General features: G+C 42.1%; 1 protein-coding gene across 5 annotated transcripts in view; it reads right to left on the bottom strand.

The window, feature by feature from the left end:
• Window positions 1-22,500, bottom strand: part of LOC137430211 (collagen alpha-1(XIV) chain) — a 371,222-nt gene that overhangs the window by 93,960 nt on the left and 254,762 nt on the right. For all 5 annotated transcript variants that reach the window (XM_078780417.1, XM_078780420.1, XM_078780419.1 and 2 more), the window contains 13 exons: window positions 22,454-22,500; window positions 21,867-22,006; window positions 16,705-16,837; window positions 14,288-14,338; window positions 12,934-13,103; window positions 11,524-11,653; window positions 11,270-11,392; window positions 10,356-10,505; window positions 8,735-8,851; window positions 8,085-8,231; window positions 7,743-7,820; window positions 6,356-6,495; window positions 3,953-4,076 (listed from right to left, as the gene is read on the bottom strand). The exon at window positions 22,454-22,500 is cut by the window's right edge and continues 83 nt beyond it. In XM_078780417.1, the coding sequence (XP_078636543.1) occupies window positions 3,953-4,076; window positions 6,356-6,495; window positions 7,743-7,820; window positions 8,085-8,231; window positions 8,735-8,851; window positions 10,356-10,505; window positions 11,270-11,392; window positions 11,524-11,653; window positions 12,934-13,103; window positions 14,288-14,338; window positions 16,705-16,837; window positions 21,867-22,006; window positions 22,454-22,500 (1,550 nt within the window). The remainder of the gene's footprint in view (window positions 1-3,952; window positions 4,077-6,355; window positions 6,496-7,742; window positions 7,821-8,084; window positions 8,232-8,734; window positions 8,852-10,355; window positions 10,506-11,269; window positions 11,393-11,523; window positions 11,654-12,933; window positions 13,104-14,287; window positions 14,339-16,704; window positions 16,838-21,866; window positions 22,007-22,453) is intronic.

Here is a 22,500-nt window from a genome sequence, read left to right as displayed (position 1 = left end):
AATTTCCTGTCAATCCGACCAGCGGTTGCTGAGAAACTTAATTATGAAGTTTTCGGAGGTGCAAAATAGGGTGGAAGAATAATAATAAGAAAAACTCTAGCAGTAATAATAGGTTACTCTCCATTTCATGGAGAGTAAACCTAATAAGACATTTATTTTGAATAGCGCTTTTCAAGAAACCCAAAGACGCTTTGACATAGTACGTAAAACAAAGACAAAAAAGACAAAAATGCATAATTAAATAACCAAACAGAAAGGAAGGAGAAGGAGAAGGAGAAGAGACGGTCAGGGGTTGAATGCAGTGTTGAACAGGTAATCTTGAGTGATTTTTTGAATGTGGTGAGTGAGGAGGAGTCTCTGATTGTTTGAGGTAGTGAGTTCCAGAGTGTGGGAGCAGCGATGGAGAAGGCCCTGTCCCCCCAGGATCTGAGTTTGGTCCGGATGGGGGGGGGGGGGGCAGGAGGTTGGCAACAGCAGAGCGGAGGGTGTGGGTGGGAGTGTGTCTGGGAAGGAGGTCAGTCAGGTAGGATGGGGCCAGGTTATGGAGGGCTTTGTAGGTCAGGAGGAGGATTTTGTACTGGATTCTCTGGGAGATGGGGAGCCAGTGGAGCTTGTGATGGATGGGGGTGATGTGGTCCCGGGCCCTGGAGTGGGTGAGTAGACGGGCAGCGGAGTGTTGAATGTATTGAAGTTTATTGATTATATTTGAGGGTGAACCAGAGAGGAGGCTGTTGCAGTAGTCCAGAGGGGAAGTGATGAACATAACCTATCCCTAACAACCCTAACAAACCTCAGACATTTAGTTTGGTTTGCTCTTTGTTGTTGAAGTGTGTGGCGTCACTATGCCTAGATCAAAAGAGCTCTCTGAGGCCTTCAGAACGAAGGTTATAGATGCCTACGAGTCTGGGAAGGGATTTAAAAATCTCCAAACAATTTGAAATCAATCATTCGACTGTTCGGAAGATCATCTACAAGTGGAGAAGATTCCAAACAACTGCCAACTTGTTCAGGCCAGGCCGCCCCAGCAAGTTCAGCCCGGGAGCAGACTGCAAGATGCTGAAAGAAGTCTCTAAGAACCCCAGGATGTCATCACGGGACCTACAGGTAGCTCTTGCCACTGTTGATGGCAAAGTGCACGAGTCTACCATTAGAAAGAGGCTGCACAAATTTGATCTACATGGGAGGTGTGCCAGGAGGAAACTTTTGCTGTCCAGAAAGAACATCAGGGCAAGACTAACGTTTGCCAATGAACACCGACACAAAGACCAGCACTTCTGGAACAATGTGCTCTGCACAGATGAGTCAAAGGTAGAGCTATTTGGCCACAGTACCAGAAGACATGTTTGGCGAAAACCAAAGACAGCATTTGACCACAAGAACCTGATACCAACTGTAAAGCATGGTGGTGGAAATATTATGGTTTGGGGCAGCTTTGCTGCATCAGGGCCTGGGCAGCTCACCATCATTGAATCCACTATGAATTCTTCATTGTACCAGAGGGTGCTTGAGGATAATGTGAGGCCATCTGTCGGAAAGTTGAAGCTCAACCGAAGGTGGACCTTGCAACATGAGAATGACCCTAAACATACCAGTAAATCCACCAAGGAATGGCTGAAAAGAAAGAAATAGAGGGTTCTGGAATGGCCAAGTCAAAGCCCGGATCTAAATCCCATCGAGATGTTGTGGGGGGATTTGAAACGAGCTGTGCATGCAATAAACCAACTCCTCAAACATCGCACAGCTGAAAGAATTCTGAATGGAGGAGTGGGCAAAAATTTCTTCCAGTCGATGTCAGACTGGTAGACAGTTATAAGAAACGCCTACTTGAGGTTGTTTCTGCCAAAGGGGGCAATACCACCTATTAGAGCCAAGGGTGTACTTACTTTTTCCACATGCGAAATTTGCATTTATGTTTATTTAAATTATACAATGGACTACAAAATGTAAATGTTTCATGATATTTGTTATATTATATCACCTTTATCTATCAATATTGTTGAAATGAAGATCAAATAGCTGTATGTTGAAATATGTTGAAAAAGTCAAAACTTTACATGGGGTGTACTTACTTTTTCACGTGACTGTATGTCTGAACCTTGTGAGCGAAATATCTTGAAAAATAAGCGAAGTACCAACTTCTAATATGTTGTGTGGGTGTATCTAGGCATAAGGAAGGACCCTATTGAAAATTGGGTCGCCACGTCAAAATCCAAGATGACCGCGGCAATGTATGTCTGAACCTTGTGAGCGGAATATCTTGAAAAATAAGCGAAGTACCAACTTCTAATCTGGTGTGTGGGTGTATCTAGGCATAAGGAAGAACGCTATTGAAAATTGGGTCACCACGTCAAAATCCAAGATGGCCGCCACCATATATATGTCTGAACCTTGTGAGCGAAATATCTTGAAAAATAAACGAACTACTAACTTCTAATCTGGTGTGTGGGTGTATCTATGCATAAGGAAGAACTCTATTGAAAATTGGGTCGCCACGTCAAAATCCAAGATGGCAGCCGCCATGTATGTCTGAACCTTGTGAGTGAAATATCATATCATCGCATGTTTTCTGCGTCTTCCACTTTGTCAACTCACATCACTTCCCTGACGGGGGGGCCTAGGCGTAACATAACGTAACGCCTAGGCGTAACGCTCTTTTCCCCATTGAAACTGGCACGGCATGTGTTCACGGATTTTCATCGACATTCAAGGGATTAGCCTCGCCATTTCCGGGATTTTCATCGACATTCGGAGGATTTCCTTGCCATTTCCGTGACTTTCATCGACCTTCGCTGATTATCGTCGACATTCTCGGGAGTTTGCCTCACCATTCGTGGATTTTGCCTCGCCATTCGTGGTTTGGTCCTCTCTATTCACTGATTTTCGCAACTTGGGAACCTATCTCCCCTTTTTCCATTGAAACAATGCCCTGTCATTCACGGTTTCGCAATTTGCGGCATTTTCCAGAATGTATCCCCCGCGAATAGCGGGGTCCGACGGTATTTACAATATTTAATGTTATTATATCTGTACATGCTCCATCATTCTCTTGAGTCAGTGTTGCCACATACACATACCCACAGATGGGTATGGTGTAAAGGAAGGGAGGGAGAGTGTTGCTTGAAATTTAGCAGGGGTAAAGTGACTTTCAGGCCACCCTGTACAATGGTGTGAAGTTACTCAAACTACATACAACCTAACACCAAAATTGGTTTGCTTTTTGCAAACTTTATTTCAGATGTTAAAATGGTTAATACTGTTACGTTTATGGGGCTAGGCAATGATTACCTTAGTCCAGGTAAAATTGTATAGGTAGTGCCCTTTGTCTGTATATGAGTCTGTGTGGGGGCGTCCCGTTTAGGAATCTTAATTTTATCGTGCATTCCTTTGTTACCGGCATTTCTTCAATACAGCCGGTATTTTTGCACATTTGAATCCGTGTCGGTTTGAGTTGATCTTCGCAGGTGCGAAGATGTTTGGTGGAAGCCATCCAGGTAAGTTCATCATTCTCCTTTCCCTCGTGTGTAAATAACAACGCTATATTTTTGACTGAACGCCTTGGAGTTAAAGCTCGATTGGTCATCCGTCACCCAGAGGTCTTAATCCCGGCGGTGAACACGACAATACATAGCTCCACAAACGAAACAATAATTGTACAGTAATGTTGCCACCGAAATCAAAACAGCAAGAGTTTCAAAGAGATTGACCTCAATCAGCAGGCAACGGCAACCAAAGCTAAAAGGTTTGATGATATCTGAAGATCACCTTTGTCATTATATCCCTAATAAAACAACACATTTTCTTGCTTTACTGTGACTTACAACCTCATGACATGTATTCAAAATGCTGGGAGATTTAGATGTTTAAATTAAACTAAAATTATAAATTAAACTGAAATTAAACTTATAAGTTTAAAACTTAATGATTTCATTCATCTTTACTTTCGCCAACTCACCTGTCTTGGTGTTACCACCCTTGTACTGAATGTTCTTCACTGCATGGAGTAATGCATCACGGTCCGTGTGCTCATTCAGTTTGAACTCTGTGCGTGCATCATCGCTGTATTGAACAAATCCCACCTGAGATGAGAAAAGATAGGCAGGTAAAAGGCTAAATGGATGTGTCAAACATGAAGTCTGGGCTCATAGAAGAATGAACGGTTAAATACAATTATTGCGGCATAGTGGTCTGAGCAAGTGTCAGGGGCTTTTCCAGGTATTTCGGTGCAACAGACATTATGTTGCCATGGTCTGAGTAACTTCAAACAGCAGGCTCATGTCCATGGAGCAAAGAGAAGAAGAGGAAGTGAAGAAACTGAAATGTGCCCAATATGGTGACCAATAGTACTGCAATACCAGCAATAGTACGGCAGAGTGTTCCCATAATAAATAATTCAAGTTCACAATGGATGAGGAGCACAATGATAATTCTGGGTATTTTGGTGATGAGGAGCACCACCAGATCTATCAAAAGCTGAGTGTACAGAAACCGTGCACACATACAGCAGCACAAGACACCAGATAACTCGATTCGAATCATTATTTGCACTCACGTTTTGAGAGATCTCTTCAATTCTTATGTATTATTTGCTTTTGAACCACCATACTGCATTATGAATGTATTTATGTACATATGAATGTATAGTATGTATGCATGTATGAATGAATGTAGGTATATGTATGTACAGTAAAGTCGGTGCCAAAGATATTGGCACCCTTGCACTTTTTTTCAAATAACTCACAATTTTTTCTAAAAATAAGTTTCAATTGATAAAACTATAAGGTCTCCACAATTCCTTGTTTCACTGTTAATATTACAGACCCTTTGTTTTTGATTCGGAACTTAAATATTTGATCAACAAAACATAGTGAAACTAATCCTTTTAAATCAGTTATTGACAAAATTATTGACACCCTAGACTTAATAAAATTAGCACAGTCTTTGGACAAAATAACTGCAGTTAAGCACTTCCTATAGCCATGAATGAGCTTCCTACACCTCTCTACTGGCAGTTTGGCCCACTCTTCCTGTGCAAACTGCTCCAGTTCTCCCAGATTTAAAGGGTGCGTTCTACCAACTGCTGTTTTCAGATCTACCCACAGGTGTTCAATGGGATTTAGATATGGCCTCATTGCTGGCCACTTCAGAACAGTCCAGCGTTTTGTCTTGACCCATTCCTGGGTGCTTTTTAAGTGTGTTTGGGGTCATTGTCCTGCTGCAAGACCTATGACCTTCGATGGAGACTCAGCTTTCTGACACTGGGTTGAACATTGCGCTCCAAAATGCCTTGGTAATCTCCGGATTTCATGATGCCATGCACACATTCAAGGTACCCAGTGCCAGAGGCAGCATAGCAACCCCAAAACATAACTGAACCTCCTCCATGTTTGACTGCAGGGAAGGTGTTCTTTTCTTTGAAGGCTTCATTTTGTTTTCTGTAAACATAGAGATGATGTGCCTTAGCAAAAAGCTCTAATTTGGTCTCATCTGTCCACAGGAGATTCTCCCAGAAGGACTTTGGCTTATTCAGGTGTGTTTTGGAAAACTCCAGTCAGGCTTACTTAAGTCTCTCTCTCAGCAGTGGGGTCCTCCTGGGTCTCCTACCATAGAACCCACTTTCATTGATTTGGTGACAGATGATGCGAGTTGAAACTGTCATACCTTGTGTCTGAAGGTCAACTTGAATCTGTTTGGCAATTGATCAAGGTGCTTTCACCACCATTCGAACAATCCTTCGCTGCAATCTTCGATCAAGTTTTCTCTTGCGGCCACATCCAGGGAGGTTGGCTACAGTGCCATGGGACTTAAACTTCCTGATAGCATTGCGTATAGTGGACACAGGTACATCAAAATCTCTGGAGATGGACTTGTAGCCTTGAGATTGTCCATGCTTGGCTACAATTCTGTGTCTGACCTCCTCAGACAATTCTCTGATTTTTCTTTCTTTTCTCCATGCTCATTGCGGTACACACATGGACACAAAACAGCAGAATGACTCCTTTTCTCCTTTAAAACTGGTTGAATGAGTGATTTTTATATTGCAGGCACCTGCAACTCACCACAGGTGAGGTCAATTCCTAAGTAAAGGAGAATTACCTGCTTCAAATCAAATTATTTCGAACAACTTCTTAAAGGTGCCAATAATATTGTCGGGGCCATTTTAGGATTTCTGTGTGGAATAAGCTAAGATTTAGCAATTTTTCAGCTTTTTTTGTTTTGTTCCATTGCAACCTAAAGAAATACATATGTGGATACCAAAATGTATCTTTAATTTCAACAATTGTCTGGAAGAAATGGTGCATTATTTGAAAAAAGCGCAAGGGTGCCAATATTTTTGGCCACGACTGTATTCCCTTACCTGTGCACCATCTGGTCCCAGATTCCCAATCAAGGCCAACAGGATGCAGAGAAAACGTTTCAATTTCTCAAAGTTAGCATCTCCGATGCTCCACGAACCGTCCACAAGGAAAACAATGTCTGCTTTGCTGGAGCTGCATTCTGGATTGTGACAGAGTTCAGGTTAAATTTTTGAACAATTAATACAAATGCACAGTTTAAACGAAAACAATCAATTATTTATACAACCAATTTATTTATGTCTGTCCTTCAATGCTAATGATCATTGGAATGCCAAGAAAGTGGTGGCGAATACATCAAGGTATTTCACTGAGCAACACAATCTGGCAGGGCTCTATAGATCCTGCCTGGGTGTCACCAAGGCAGGAATTTGAAATTTGGCAGGAGACAGCTGTCCACCTGGTGATCCGTACATCAGATTTTCACTTAAAAAGGACATAATGGATGCTTTCCGCAAGGTTATACCATGACACCACACACTGACTTACAATTTTCAAAAGACGCCATGGGATCATTTATTTCTATGAGTAAGTTACATTAAATGAGATAGCTATAGGTGAGGGCAGGAAGTTTATATTTGGCCAGGACCGACATCTTTTTTTTTTTTGTATACAGAATCGAGGCTCGTGACAGAGCTAACATTTATCACAAAAAAAAAATCAAACAGACAAACAAAATATATAAAAAGAGGGAGAGGTAGACAAGATGGGGAGAGAAGGGGAAGCACACAAACACAACATTTGAGAGCAGGGACATCGGGAGATGTGTGGGAGGGAGAGGGCTTCGGGGGAGGAGGCATGGGAAGGGGGAGGGGGTGGGAGAAGTATAAAACACAAGGACACCAAGGACTTCCAGGAAAGAAGTTGGTATTTCAAAAAAGTGGCATTGGGGTGAAATTAGTGGGGGTAGAAAAGATCAAGGTTTTGGATGGGGGAAGATAAGAGATGGTGGTGAACAGCTGTTTTAAAGACCTGGAGGGAGGAGTGGGATTGAAGAGAGTGAGGGAGTTTGTTCTAGAGGCGGGAGAAAAGAGGAGTGAAGATGAGCAGAGAGTCTTGATTTTGGCAATTTAACCATAAGAGGGTTGCATTAATTAATTAATCTTACATTAATTATGCCATTATTTTGGTAAACCCACCAACATTTCTATACAAGGCAAAGGGAAAAAGTGGTAGATCAGATCTGGTTCCTTTTTTATCCTTTTGATCAGCAATACATTTCCTTTGGAAATCCAAGAAAAAAAAAACAATGGCACACGCACACCGCAACAAAGGACAACACACAGGAATTAAATTGATGAAGAGACAACCACATAAATGTTTGTACTTGGAGATATCAAAATGAGTAAACTCCATTGAAGTAAAAGTAAACATTATTACTGTTATTACCAGCCCGTGGTGGGGGCAGAGTAGCAGGAACTGATGCCACATGAGGCTGCTGAATGGATGGTACACGGTGTTGCTTTCCTGCACACAACGAGACAATTATTACAGGGGTTGGACAGAGCAGAGCAGACGACGTGGCACGATTTGCAAATCCGAAGTCTTGCCAAATAGGAATGAATAAATTAATGACTAACAACAAAACGGATGAGCAACCATTTACCATTATAACTCGAAGGATGAATGAGGTAGCTCACTCCAGAATCCAAGCCAGGAACACCTTTCATAGTTATGGATCATGAAACTCACCAGCATGCCTCTATCATGAGTATGTCATGTGGGACTCACGAGTGCGCAGCGTGACAGTAGCTGGTGGACCCTCCGTTTTGTCCATAAGGGTGTGGACAGCAATACGATATAGGGATCCTGGCTCGAGGCTGTAGAAACAATGATCACCCACCGCAGGAGACAAGGTCTCTTCTTGTGTCTGTCCACCTGGTGATCACATATCAGATTTTCTCTTTAAAAAAGAGGACATAATGGGTGAGAGTTCCATCACATTTGTACTTGTATCACAATGTGCTTGTACTGTAATGATTGGACTATGGGTAGATGCTTCTTGGTCTAACTGCACCATCCGAGGGTGTTTATGGCCCGATGCACCTATGGGTACCAATTATACTGTACGGAGGTGTTGTTTTGAATGTGCACCTGTGGGTACCAACTGCACCATACACAGTTTATGGCAATTGCACCTGTAGGTACCAACTGCACTGTGAGGAGGTTTTTTTATGGCAATGTGCATCTGTGTGTACCAACTGCACCACATGCAGGTGTTGAAGTCATTGTGCATATATGGGTACCAACTGCACTGTCTGAGGGTGTTATGGCACTATGCAGGGGTTATAAATGTATGCTGGGGTGCTGAATGTACCCTGCATGGGTGCTGACTGCACTGTGAGTAAACAGTCTTTGTCATGAGTGGGTGCTGATTGTACCATTCGTTGGTGTGAGAATAATGCGGTAGCCAGTGGCAGCTTGTTGTTGTGTCCAATGCAGACAGAGACTCGTCACATCCACGTTGGTTGCTTGAACGTGGCCCGCTCTTATGAATACTGTTAAAAAGGAAGAGGGCCAAAGTAGCAAATGGTAGAAACGGTAAAATGGTAGAACTCAGGTTTGTTCATGGCAACCTCGCCCTCCAGTTTGAGCATCGTAAGGTTTAAAGGTCCCAAAAGTACTTCAATTTCAATCTAGTTTGGCAAATATATTGGATTATAGTGAAACCTTTAACAATCCTCTTCTCTCAAACTACTTAACTGATCAATCCAAAACTTTAAATTGTGATCAAATACCCAAGGGAAATATAGTTTGATAACAATGGCATAATCAGTCACATGGTGTGGCAGCCATATTGGATCATAAGAAAACCTTTAAAATCCCCTTTTATGAAACTGCTTAACTGGTTGATGCAAAACTTTACAAATGTGATCGACTACACATAGGAAATATAATTTGACAACAATGTCATTAGTCACGTGGTCTGGCAGCCATATTAGAGCAAAGGAAAATCTTTAAAATTCAACTTCTCTGAAACTTCTTTACCGGTCAATTCAAAAGCTATAATACACGATTGACTACTTGTGGTAACGTTGGATTAGAAGAAGATGATCCAAAACACAATTTGGCCGCCAGTGATGTCATAATACAAAAGTGGGCAATATCTCGAAAAATGTGAAGTATATACCGTACATCTTGCAGTGGCCCCTTATCAAATAGGGATAATTTTTACACAACAGGAAGTAACATCATCATACAGGTCGTGGGCAATATCACGAAAACTAAGACTCAGACAGTAGGGAGTTGCACAACTGTGAACATCATGTCTATACTACCCGTTTTAAATGTGTATTCGAACACCATCTCTTATTTTTACCCTGTCCCACCCGTCACTCCACTTTTTGCCAACCAGCCGCATGAACTACAGGACCATTGGTCCTCTATTTAAAGTTTTCAGCCCACCTTTCCATTGATCTGTTCTTTCTCGTGTTTGAGCAATTGCCCGTGTGTATCTTTCACTGGTTTCCCTTTGTCTGAAACCTTTTGTCCTTTGTCTTTTTGTCCTTTGTCTGACAAATGTCTGATGTCTGATGTCAACTATCTGGTTAATTTATACACCATTGCCATATCCCCTTTCTCAGATTCTGTTTATGCCTCTTCCACTAATTCCTCAAATAAGTTCCACGTGTCCTTCCTTGCAGACCTCACCACTTTGTTTTTATCTGTATACTTTTTTTTATGCAATTCCTCTTTCTAGACATATGTTTTGCAAATTGCTATTTTTTTTTAAAATTAATTTCGTTCCTCAAATATATACACTGAATTTCTTATCCTACGCAGCATCATTACAAGGTAAAAATGTGCAAGGAACAAAATGATAATCTACCCAAAACGCTGAAGATGGCTCTTGCGAATTAAAATGGCCACCTGTAGCATATTTTTCATTGAAAGGGCCATCAAACAGTTATTATCAACATTATGATGTAGCATAACAAAACATGTGGGTCATACAGAATATGCTTCCGAAGAAGGCCCAACGTCATGTGCTGTAACACTCACATGTGCGAGCATTTCCATGCAAAGGATGTCCACTGCCAGTTGGATACTCAGCAATCACCTGGATGGCATAGCCTGTTCCAGGCTTAAGATCATCCAGCAGCTGTGATGTGACGTCATCTCCAACAAATATCGCTCCATCCTCACCACCACCTTGCCACATGAACATACAGTGACTAAAATGTGTGCATTATTCAGAGGTGTAATTTAGCAGGTACAACTAGAATAGCACTCGGTAGAGAGCATGCCTCCGCCTGGTGAACAGTTTATGTTTTGTATCTCAGAGTAGCTCAGAAAATCACAATACAGAATCACATTTAATCAAAATCAATCACAGGAATCACCATAGGTCCAGTCTTTCATACCCTGATCTACCCCTCCTTTTTGGCCATATCACTCAATGGTGAAGAATCACTTTTAAAAAATTATACTAGCTGGATCTGGATCCGGATGTTCATCAAAATGGAATAAATTCTTCCTTGTGACAGACACAACCTGTCCAAGTTTCGTCCAAATCCATCTATAACTTTTTGAGATATCCTGCAATGTATCGTTTTTGGCCCGATCTGCCAAAGTGAAGGATCACGTTAAAAATTATAGTAGCCGGATCCGAATCCGGATTTTCACTAAAATCTAATAATTTCGTCCTTGTGACATATGCTACATCTCTGCCAAATTTAGACTGAATCCGTCCACAACTTTTTGAGCTATCTTGTTCACAAACAAACGGACAAACAAACAGACAGACAGACAGGGGTGAAAACATAACCTCCATCCACCTTTGGTGAAGGAGGTAAAAATGAAATATCCAGTAGCGCTGTTAGATACGGAGCCAGGTATTCAATATGATGTGTTTGAGATATTTACTTTATGTATTTTACTGGATGTGGTTGTCGGTAAGGATGATTACCTATTACCTAGTGGTGGCTGATAGTGAATGCGATAGCCGGTTGGAGTGGTCTGAGGAGCTGTCCAGGAGATCCGGAAGCGGTTATACCAGATGTCAGAGACTCGTAGGTCACGAGCAGCACCTTGGTATCCTGGTTTTAAATATGGTGAGGGATGGGTTAGTGTTTGTTTTGCAGAGTGAAAATAATCTGAAGAATTGATGCAATCCAGTAAAGTGTGTGGATATGCACATGTGATACAGCTTTAAAAAGTGACCACTCACTGGTGCGGCCTGTCACAGACACAGAACCACCATCACCCTCATCGTATGTTGATGTTACTCTGATATAATAGTGTGCGTCAGGCTTCAGCGAGTGGAGATCTGCTGTCGTCAAATCACTTGCAACAATCATCTGAAAGGAGAATCAAAGGGAAAGCAATGGCTGAGTATTGTGGGTCAGGATGAAAAGCTTGGCGAGCCAATTAAAAAACGCAAACAAAGGAAAGATAAAAAATAAATGCCAAGTATGGAGAAGAGATAATGAAAGAGTGATTCATTTCTGAATAGTAAAAGTAAAATAAGTTACAAATAGACAGTGTGCAACTTACACATGGACAATTCAGCAATTACTTTGAATTCCAGAGTGTAAGAAGTTAAAAGAGACAAAGGTGAAAATTACATTCCACAAGGAGATTTTAAACATAGGGGCAATACACCTGGTGCTCACCTGGTAGAATAAACAATATACTGCACTGACTAAAGATATTTTAAACCAATTTCAATGCTTGCTGGAAGACAGGGCAGCATGTAGCATCATACTAACATAATCATAAGACATTAAACAAACAAAGGAAAAAATACTTACTTTTGCCCCCCCCCCCACCCTCCCCCAACCCCGTATACCTCCTAAGACCCCAATTTTTCTAATGCCTTCAACAAACATTGATACACCATGGGTGATTAAGGTTGTGGTGAAGTTTCATCGAAATTGTGTGTGTTGTTTCTGAGAAGAAAGCAAATACCTACTTTGGGGGGCAACCCCCCCACCTCCCCCATAGATCCCCAAAGGGGCAGATTTTTTTAATGCCGTGAACAAACTTCGGTACATCACGGGTGGTGAAGGTTGTGGTCAACTTTCATCGAAATTGTTGTATAGTTTTTGAGAAGAAAGCAAATACCTATTTTGGGGGGCAAACCTGGACCCACTTTGACCCCCCCCCCCCGTAAACTCCTTAAGACTTTGATTTTCTTTGTGCCGCGAACAAACATCGGTACATCATAGGTGATGTACGTTGTGGTCAAGTTTCATCGAAATTGTGTTTGTAGTTTCAGAGGAAAAAGCAAATTCCTATTTTGGGGGGTCAAACCTGGATCCACTTTGACCCCCGGTAAACCCCCTCAAACTTGATTTTTTTAAATGCGGTGATCAAATTTTAGTCACAATACAACATATATCATTTATGCCAAGTTTGGTCGCAATCCCATCAGCGGTTTTGGAGAGGAAGTTTCAAGTGTTTACGGATTGACAGACTGACGGACGGACTGACAACGCGCCATCGCATAAGCTCCCCTGAACTTCGTTCCAGGTGAGCTAAAAATGACCAAAAATGATAATTACCATGACAATTTTTTAAAAGAATAATGGCAAGGTGTCAAAAACATTTCCAATATGAGCACATGTGACATACTGACCGACTTTTGTTCATGATGCAGACCGACGGGTTCGTATTGGACCAGGTAACCACGCACACGGCCCGGTGCAGCAACCCAGTGAATGCGTAGACTGTCCGTTTGTTCATCCGACACACGCAGGTCTCTGGGTGCACCGCGCAGGTCTCTGGGTGCACCTCGATCCACACCAACTATCACGTGGAATAAAGTGTCAGACAGAGAGATATTGCAGACAATTTTACTGCCATTCTAAGCCGTGATGTCACTCTTCTTGTGCCACCATATTGCCAGAGAGATGTTGAGGAACTTGCAGATCAGAAGAATTTGGTAGAAGAAACGCATTCAATTTCAGGGGAAGTCTTGGTTTGAAATCAGACTCGGCAGAAAAATGGTTCGAGCTCCTGCTCTGTGTCTAGGAGGTTGGCAGTTCTAACCTCGGCCGAGTTAAACCAAAGAGTTTTAAAATGGTACAGGCTGCTTCCTCGCTTCATGCTCAGCATTCAGAGGATAGAGCACAGACAAGCTCCATGGGTTAGCATGAATGGGGTGGATGAAATGTCTCCTTAATTACCTCGCTGAGAGAGAAAAGTGACCTCATTAGAATGGTGTTGCTGGTACCAGAGTGCCCATAGAAGTTACATCGCTTTCCCCAAAGTCAGCGACTGCATTTGTGTGAAGTAAACTCCAGAAGTCCAGTGTTTGTGGGTGTGTGTGTGTGAATTATAAGAGATAGAATTGCGAGAAACAAAAATAAAAAAACAAGATGTGTGTGTGTGTGTGTGTGTGTGTGTGTGTGTGTGTGTGTGTATGTATGTATGTGTGTATGTGTGTGTGTATGTGTGATTTGTGCCGCAGCTTCCCCATGACCATGAAAAAAGGTCTAAAGGTTGGAATGTGATGTTGAGAAGCTAAGGAAGATTTTAACCCAAGGATGCATGGCTCGAGGGCATTCTATGGGAATTTCAATGGCAGCCGCCCATATGCATCCGAGGGTTAATGGAGTGCATATGGTGTTTGTTGGATCGTTGTTCTGGAAGGTACCAAGTTATGTTTCCTGCAGCCAATGAAGCTATGCCTTGTAGCATAAATCTGGAAGATATACCACCTCATTTGATGCGATTCCACTTCCATTATTCGGTAAGAAAATACAATATTATCTTGTTTTGTAGTGGAAATTGAGGATCCAAATGATGCTTTGAAGAGACTGTTGGACTAGTTGGTTGTGTGTGTCAGACACCTGTGTTCAACGCTGGAAACTAGCAGCAAACTTGGTGTTAATAAATGTAGCTAGGCTAACCAATGAGCTGCCAGATTGATGGCATACGATCTCGTAAATAATTTCCTTTTAATATCAACCGCTCATGTTAGGGCTTACCTGTGTGCGGCTGAATTGGTGTTGGTATGATGAATACTGCAGGTTTTGCTACTACAAAGACAAAAAGTACAGGTTAGAGTGGAGTAAGGACGTGACTTTATGGAATCATCGATTTGAAATGTCCTTTCAGTCTTCATACTAATATACAGTATTTGCATGCAATTGCCACACAGCAGCTAGGTGTCTTCTTCACAAAGACGTAAATGTGAAGATTTTGGTTCGTATTAAAAATCATCTACTTTTTAGCCTCCACATGATCTTTGTCTGCATATGTTCACAGAGCAGTCAGACATAATAAACAACTTTCAAATGGTATCATTCTTATCAACACTTGTGATATATCTACAAACATCGAAACAAGTTGAAAAGGTGTGTACCAACATGTAATGGTAATTGTATTTGTGTAGCATCTTTTACCTATGGATACATAGGTAAGACTAAAATGGCAATTGGTAGAATGCAAACTTCCGCCACGCTGAACAGTTTATGTTTTGTATTCACTGATAAGTCAGATCTGGATTTGGACCTGAACCAAAATCTCATTGGCTTGTTCTGGTCACCTAACCAACTCATTCACCACCTTTTGTCACGAGTCGGCCACAACTTTTTGAAATATCATGCTATATATTGTTTCTGGGCCTATCACTCAATGGTAATCACTTATATAATTAAATAATTCTCGTATCCGGATCCACATTCGGATCTTCACCAAAATCGAATCGATTCGTCCTCGTCTCACACCCAACCTGTCCACCAAGTTTCATCTGAATCCGTCCATAACTTTTTGAGATATCCTGCTATGCATCGTTTATAGCCCTATCTCCCAATGGTGAAGAATCACTTAAAAAATTAAATAATTATCATATCCGAATCTATATTCAGATCTTCACCAAAATCGAATAGAATCTATTTGTCCTTGTTAGCCACACAACCGGTCCACCAAGTTTCGTCCAAATCCGTCCACAACTTTTTGAGATATCCTCCTGTGTATCGTTTTTCCCCGATCACTCAATCCTAAAGAATCACAAAAAATTCTCGGATCCAGATCCGGATTTGAATCTTCACCAAAATCCAATCATTTTGTCCTTGTCAAATACCCAACCTCTCCACCAAATTTCGGCCTTATCCGTCCACAACCTTTTGACAGACATCTTGTTTACAAATAGACAGACAGACAAACAGAGACGGGTGAAAACATGATCTCCGTCCACCTTCGTTTGTGGAGGTGATGACATCGAGTCCAATTTTAATATGCTTTTGCTACCTCAAAATAAAGAATGGTGCCATAGTTCATGAAATCAATGATAAAGATGCCGCCTAATATGGAAAATATTTGTAACACGATCAATGCCTAAAGAGGCCACACAAGGTGAGCTATGTGAAGGAATGACTCCATCACCCACAGGAAGTATAGTCTGGAAAGTTTGGAGTCAGCCAGGCCATGGCTGTTTGAAGTCAGCATACTGTGGGATTTAGAACAATATTTAACTGGGCCTATGTCTCAATGTTTCTATTATTTCGAGATCAGGGGGTGCGTAGTGCCATGTGACTCAGGAATGTTCACAATTTTACTGGAAATTTTGTCTAGAATCTGCATGATAAATATTGTCATGAAGTGCTTCAGAGGATGGAAACTGATGTACTCAGTGTATAATTACCTTTTATAAAATGGATGTATGGCAATATACAGCTGCTAGAGTGCTTTAAATGTGCTTTCAGATTATATAGAGGTCTACCCAAAGCTGGGGCACTATAAATACAGCAACATAAAATTGCACCAAATAAAAGTAATGAGGTGTTGTGAGGATATATTCCTCGGTCGAGGAGGTCTGCCCATTTGCCCATGATTTGTCTGCTAGCCTGGGTTTGAATCCTAATCCAGCTATAAACTGTCACCCTGTTGTTTCACATCCAAGGTGAGGCATCAATATGTGTGTTGTCTCTTGGAAGGAAGTTAATATGGAGGAACCGTCTCCGAGTACCGAGGGCATTGGTGTACCTTAAAGTTCCCATGATATCTTTCGCGAAAAGTAGGCGAGTTATGGCCGGTACCCTAAACAAATTACAAATTATTCTGGCCTAGCCAGCTTGTTCCAGAAAGACTTGGGCTAGAACCGTTCGACCCCACAATAAGGTGGGAATATTGGGGCATATTAAGGGCACAAGAAGGAAGAAGAAGAACAAGAAGGTTCGAACAATAAGAAGAGGAGGACGAAGAATAAATAAATGTAATGAAATGAGAAAGATTTAAGAAAATGAATCACATAAACTATTTTTAAAACCACAACTTTTGACTATCAATGTTCAATGATATAAAATCAGGAAAAGGTGGCCTGTGAAACTAACATGTATTAAATAATACTGAACAGATTACCACATGGTGTTGGATATTTAAAGGGTGAAGAACAGCAGCTTACATGTGGTTTCTTTCCCCTTCAATGGCTCTCCTTCATGTTCCTCTCCAAAAAGGCCAGTTACAGAGACATCGTACTCTGTGAGAGGGGACAGACCCTCAAACAGCACACTGTTCTCCCGTCCACTGACCTTCACCTACCAGACCATTCATGCAGATTAAATCAGACTTTTTATATTTTCAAAACAGATAACTATAATAATTCGTTTTATGTAATAATTTATTTAATAATTTAATTAGTAATTAAATTTTTTTTCATTTAATTTAAAATTTTTATTAATAATTTTTTAAAATAATTTTATTTAATAATTTCATAAATGTTTTTAACAATTTAATAAAAAATTAATAATTAATAAATTATTTAATTTAATAATTCAATTATTTAATTTAATAATTACATTTTATTAACTTAATTTTTTAATAATTTAAAAAAAAAAGTTTTTAATTTTTAATAATTAATTAATTTTATAATGTAATCATTTAATAAATAATTTTAATAATTTTATTATAATTTTAATAATTAAGAATTTATTCAATATAATAATTTAATTTAATAATTTTAATAACCTTGGAGGTCTCGTCTCGCTTGGCATGCGCATGATTGGAGGTCTCGTCTCTTCAAAGCTGTCCATGCGCGCTCGCTTTCGAAGTTAAGTAACTTTTCACAATTGTGTTTTTGTCGAAACTGTATCTTTCTCTCGGTGTATGTACCTATTGGGGTGTCTTTAATAGTATTCTTGGCGTTGGTTTTTCATACCTGTGTACAGAATCGTCGGTCTTTCTTATCGCGTATTCTGAGGCCTAAGTGTAGTACTAGGCTACCGTGTCCGACCTTGGCTTGAGGCTTTGTTTTTGTCTCAGCGGTTCTCCGATCGCGCTGCAATTACTTTCCGGTCTCTGTTTTTCACGGTCTTTTCATCCCATAATTCCTTGTTTTAAAATCTCAAAAAAAAACAAACATAAAAAAAACATTTCCTTCTGTTCTTATTCGTTTATTCGTTCTTATTTGTTCGTTCGTTCTTCGACCACGTTGTTTGTGATCACGTGATCACGTTGTTAAAAAATGTCTCATCTGACCCCTGAAGACCTGTATTCTGTCATATTCTATAACACCTTTTTCTTCTTCTTCTATAAAAGGATGCTTTCGACTTGCTCACCAAATCTATTCATTCCAAAAAAAAATTCCATCTCTAAAAGTGCATCTTTCATTCATTCCCTAAACTCTCCAGCACTCCATCCTCCCTCCAGCGTCCTCAAACGTATTTTTGACTCGAATGTCTCAAGAAACTCATTTTGCAATAAATGTTCGTTTCCCATTAATCGTACACTTTTTAAAATCCCATCACCCCAAAATCCCATTTCCCATCACCCCTCCCCTCTAAATCTACCCCCTTGCCCCTCCCCTCCAAATCATCCCATCACCCATCTCTTTCAAATCTTCCCCCTTGCCCCTCCCCTCCAAATCTTCCCAATCACCCATTCCTTTCAAATCTCCCCCCACACCCCTCCCCTCCGAGACTCTCCCTCGCTCCTCCCCTCCTAGACTCCCCTCTCACCCCTCCTCCTCAAAGTATCCTCCCCGCTTCTTCCCCTTTCCAACTTTCACCTTCATCTCCCTCAACCTTCTGCCTCGCTCTTCCCCCTCGTCAAATAACACCTCACTGCGCCTCTCCCAATCACCATCAAACCTTTTGTCCGCCCCATTCTTCCCTTTCTCCAAGCTATTCTGTAATCTCCGACACACCTTCAACAGCTCTCCCTACCTCTTCCTCCTCTTCCACATCTTACCCTACCGCTCCCCCCCCCCCCCTGTTCTGTATCCGATGCACCCCCTTCCTCTTCCTTAACAGTATGGACCTCAAACATCTGGGGCCTTCGTTCAAACTTGGCTGATCTCTCCATACAGGTTGCTTCTGACAAACCAGACGTGATCTGCTTAACAGAAACTTTCCTCCTGCATGATGTCTCTGATTCCTTGGTATCTCTCCCAGGTTACTCCCTCCTCCGGTATGATAGACCTGAGCCTCGTCCTGGAGGTGGGGTTGCTATCTTTATAAAAAAACTCTCTTCCTCACTCGCCCTGCACTGCCCTCTCTCCACCTCACCCCCAGGAATAACTTTGGCTACGGCTTCCCCTTCGCTCCCACCTTTTGTTCATATGTGTGTTGTACCATCCACCAAACAGTGATGACTCCATCCACATCTCGCTGTCTGAGATTATGGACCAACTTCTATCTACCCATCCCAACTCTCTCTTCCTCATATGTGGTGATTTCAACTGTCACCATGCCAGTTGGCTGGGTGTGGGTACCTCTCTCACCAGCCATGGCTCTTCAGCAAAGGACTTCTGTGACTCACTGGGACTGACACAATCTGTCAATTTCCCGACCCGGATTTCAGTCAACGGAGCATCTTCTCTTCTGGACTTGGTTATGACTAACTTCCCTAAAAATGTCTGCTGCTCTTCTTCTGCTCCAATCGGCTCTTCTGATCATGTGCTTGTTAAAGTGGACATCTCTCTGACCATTCTCAGAGAGCCTCCTCAGCGTCGACGAGTCTGGCATTTCACTCAGGCCAACTGGCACGGTCTTCAAGCAGCCATCAATCATCTGGACTGGTCTCCCATCTCTACTGCCTCTGACATAAATTCTTCCTGGGAATTCTTCCAAAGCAAACTGCTCTCTCTCATGCACAGATTTATCCCATCTCGTCTTCTGTTGTCATACCCTTCCTCCCGTCCATGGTACACGGAATCTTGTGGTGAGGATATTGCCCAGAAACAACTTGCTTTCGTCTCCTGGAAAGCAAATCCAATGGAAGGAAATCTCATTTCCTTTCACAAAGCCCGAAACAAGTGTGTGTCCACCCTCAGGAGAGCCAGGAAACAATATCTCTCCGTTCTGAGGACCGAACTCTCTTATCTGTCTCCCTCTTCCAAATCCTGGTGGCGTCTGGTCAAATCTGTTTCTGGTGCTTGTTCCCCCTCCATCCCCTCCCTCACCTCAAATGGCCACACGGCTGACTCCGCACGTGAAAAAGCTGAATGCCTCAACTCTGTGTTTGCCTCTAAATCTTGTGTCCCAAACCCATCCCTCTCTGTACCCACCGTACCCAGTCGTACCCAGCTGCTCCTGGACTCTGTGTCCTTTCCTCCTGACAAGGTGGAAAAGTTTCTGTCAACCCTCGACTCGGATTCTGCAACTGGACCTGACGGCATCAGCCCATGGGTCCTAGAATCCTGTTCTTCCGCTCTTTCACTCCCTCTCTCTGTTCTCTTCACCCTCTCTTTTGCTCAAGGTCTTCTTCCATCTGCTTGGAAATCTGCCAACATCACCGCTTTGCACAAAAAAGGTGCAAAAACAGATCCCAGCAACTACAGACCAATCAGCCTTCTCCCAATTATCAGCAAAGTCATGGAATCCATCATTGCTTCAGATATGAAATCTTTCCTCTTCTCCAATGGCTTGATCTCTGATCATCAATTTGGTTTCAGACCTGGACACTCTACTCTGGACATGCTGCTTCTGCTTTCTCAACAATGGATGGAGGTCCTCAATGCCAAACAGGAAATTAGAGCAGTCTCCCTTGACATATCACGTGCCTTCGATACGGTCTGGCACCCCGCTCTGCTCACCAAACTCTCCTCTTTTGGTATCCATGGAAATCTCCACGCATGGCTGGCAGACGTCCTCTCTAGTCGTAGTCAACGTGTGGCCCTGAATGGGTTTCTCTCATCTCCTCTTCCTGTTCAGGCTGGAGTTCCACAAGGCAGTGTTCTGGGCCCTGTGCTTTTTCTGGTCTTCATCAATGATCTATCTGACTCTCTTGAAAATCCTCTGTATCTCTTTGCTGATGACTCTACTCTCTGTCGCTCCATTCTTCATCCCTCAGATCGGCAGTCTGCAGCCTCCTCACTCTCTGCAGACCTGGACAAAATCACAGACTGGGCAAACAAGTGGAACATGTCTTTCAATCCTGACAAATCTCACACTCTTACGATGTCTCTCCGAAAAGACCGACTGGACAACCCTCCCATCCACTTTCTGAATAATCCTCTCCAAGAAGTTCTGTCACTCAAGCTTTTGGGTCTCACTATCTGCCATGATCTTTCCTGGGAAAACCACATTTCAAATCTGGCCTCCAAAGCCAGTCGCCGACTGGGCATCCTCCGTCGTGCGAAGTCCTTCCTTGGCACACCTGAGCTCCTCACCACATACAAGGCTTTCATCCGCAGCTCAATGGAATACTGCTCTCCCCTCTGGGCTGGTGCTCCTGCCTCACACCTAGCTCGTCTTCACGCTGTTGAAACCAAAGCATTCAGAATCATTGGAATCTCCCGCGATGAAGCTAACTCCAAGGGCCTCTCACTCACTAACCGCAGGCAGGTTGGTGGTCTTTCCGTCTTCTACCGACTCCTCTCTGGCCTTGCCCCCCCCCCCCCCCCAGCTCTCTCTGGGCTCTGTCCCGCAAATATTCCTACAGGTCTGCCTGCAACCCTCTTATGGTCAAACTGCCAAAATCAAGACTCTCTGCTCACCTTCACTCCTTCATTCCTCTTTTCTCCCGCCTCTGGAACAAACTCCCTCACTCTCTTCAATCCCACTCCACCCTCCAGGTCTTTAAAACAGCTGTTCACCACCATCTCTTATCTTCCCCCATCCAAAACCTTGATCTTTTCTACCCCCGCTAATTTCACCCCAATTCCACTTTTGTGAAATACCAACTTCTGTCCTGGAAGTCCTTGGTGTCCTTGTGTTTTATACTTCTCCCTCCACCCCCCCCCCCCCCCCTTCCCATGCCTCCTCCCCCCAAGTCCTCTCCCTTCGACACATCTCCCTGCTCTCAAATGTTGTGGTTGTGTGCTTCCCCTTCTCTCCCCATCTTGATTTCCGCTCCCTCTTTTTATATATTTTGTTTGTCTGGTTGATTTGTTTGTGAAGTAAATGTTAGCTCTTTCACGAGCCTCGATTCAGTATACAAAAAAAAAAAAAAAAAAAAAAAAAAAACCTTGATAAGAATTATTTTAAATAATAATTATTTTAAAAATAGATAACTTTAATTAGAATTGACCTGAAGTCTAGATCAGGTGTATTTTGAGAAGTTCTAAAAATGGAATTGCATAATAGAAATAGGATAGCATAATTGTAAGTATGACAGACACAGTACCTCAACTTCCTTCCTCCCTGCCACAGGAATAGCGCGCACAAGATACGATTCCATATCTGTGGCCGAATGCTCCCAACGAACCAAAAAACTTTGATCAGATACGTCTGAGAATCGCAGACCACGAGGAGTTGGAACTTGCTCTGTTGAAGGTGATTTGAAAGATATGGAGGATTTGAGGGTGGGTGGAAGCAGAGGAAGGACATTCTTCAACAAATTATATAATTAACAAAAAAAACAACCATAAATGTTTAACCTTCTTTGGATGCTAAACAGACCCCACAGGAGGCAGTCTTTGCCAATAGACTGATATGAATGTGCTTGAGGTGATTCATTTAGCTTCCGATGGTCATACATGGAGTGAGGCAACACAGGCAAGTACACATCACTCATTCACAGCATTATGATAATGAAGAGGGTTTGTGATTGGTGAGATCTCTAGATGTGGAGGTACATCTTAAATGAAGAGATATAGGTAAGTAAAGTGCAGCTACCTTGGATATATAGAAGGAAAAATGACCATGGAAAAGCATCTATAATTATTATTAATTGAATGAATCACACAGATTATATTGGTGCCGAGCACATACTTGTCATCTCGCTGCCAGTGAGTGGTTTAGATTGTCCATTCGAGTAG

Source organism: Myxine glutinosa, chromosome 6 (genome assembly GCF_964187855.1).
Source record: "Myxine glutinosa chromosome 6, kmMyxGlut1.1, whole genome shotgun sequence".
Lineage (NCBI taxonomy): Eukaryota > Metazoa > Chordata > Myxini > Myxiniformes > Myxinidae > Myxine > Myxine glutinosa.
Note: the sequence above shows the minus strand (reverse complement) of the source record. Positions and strands in the feature narration are given on the sequence as shown.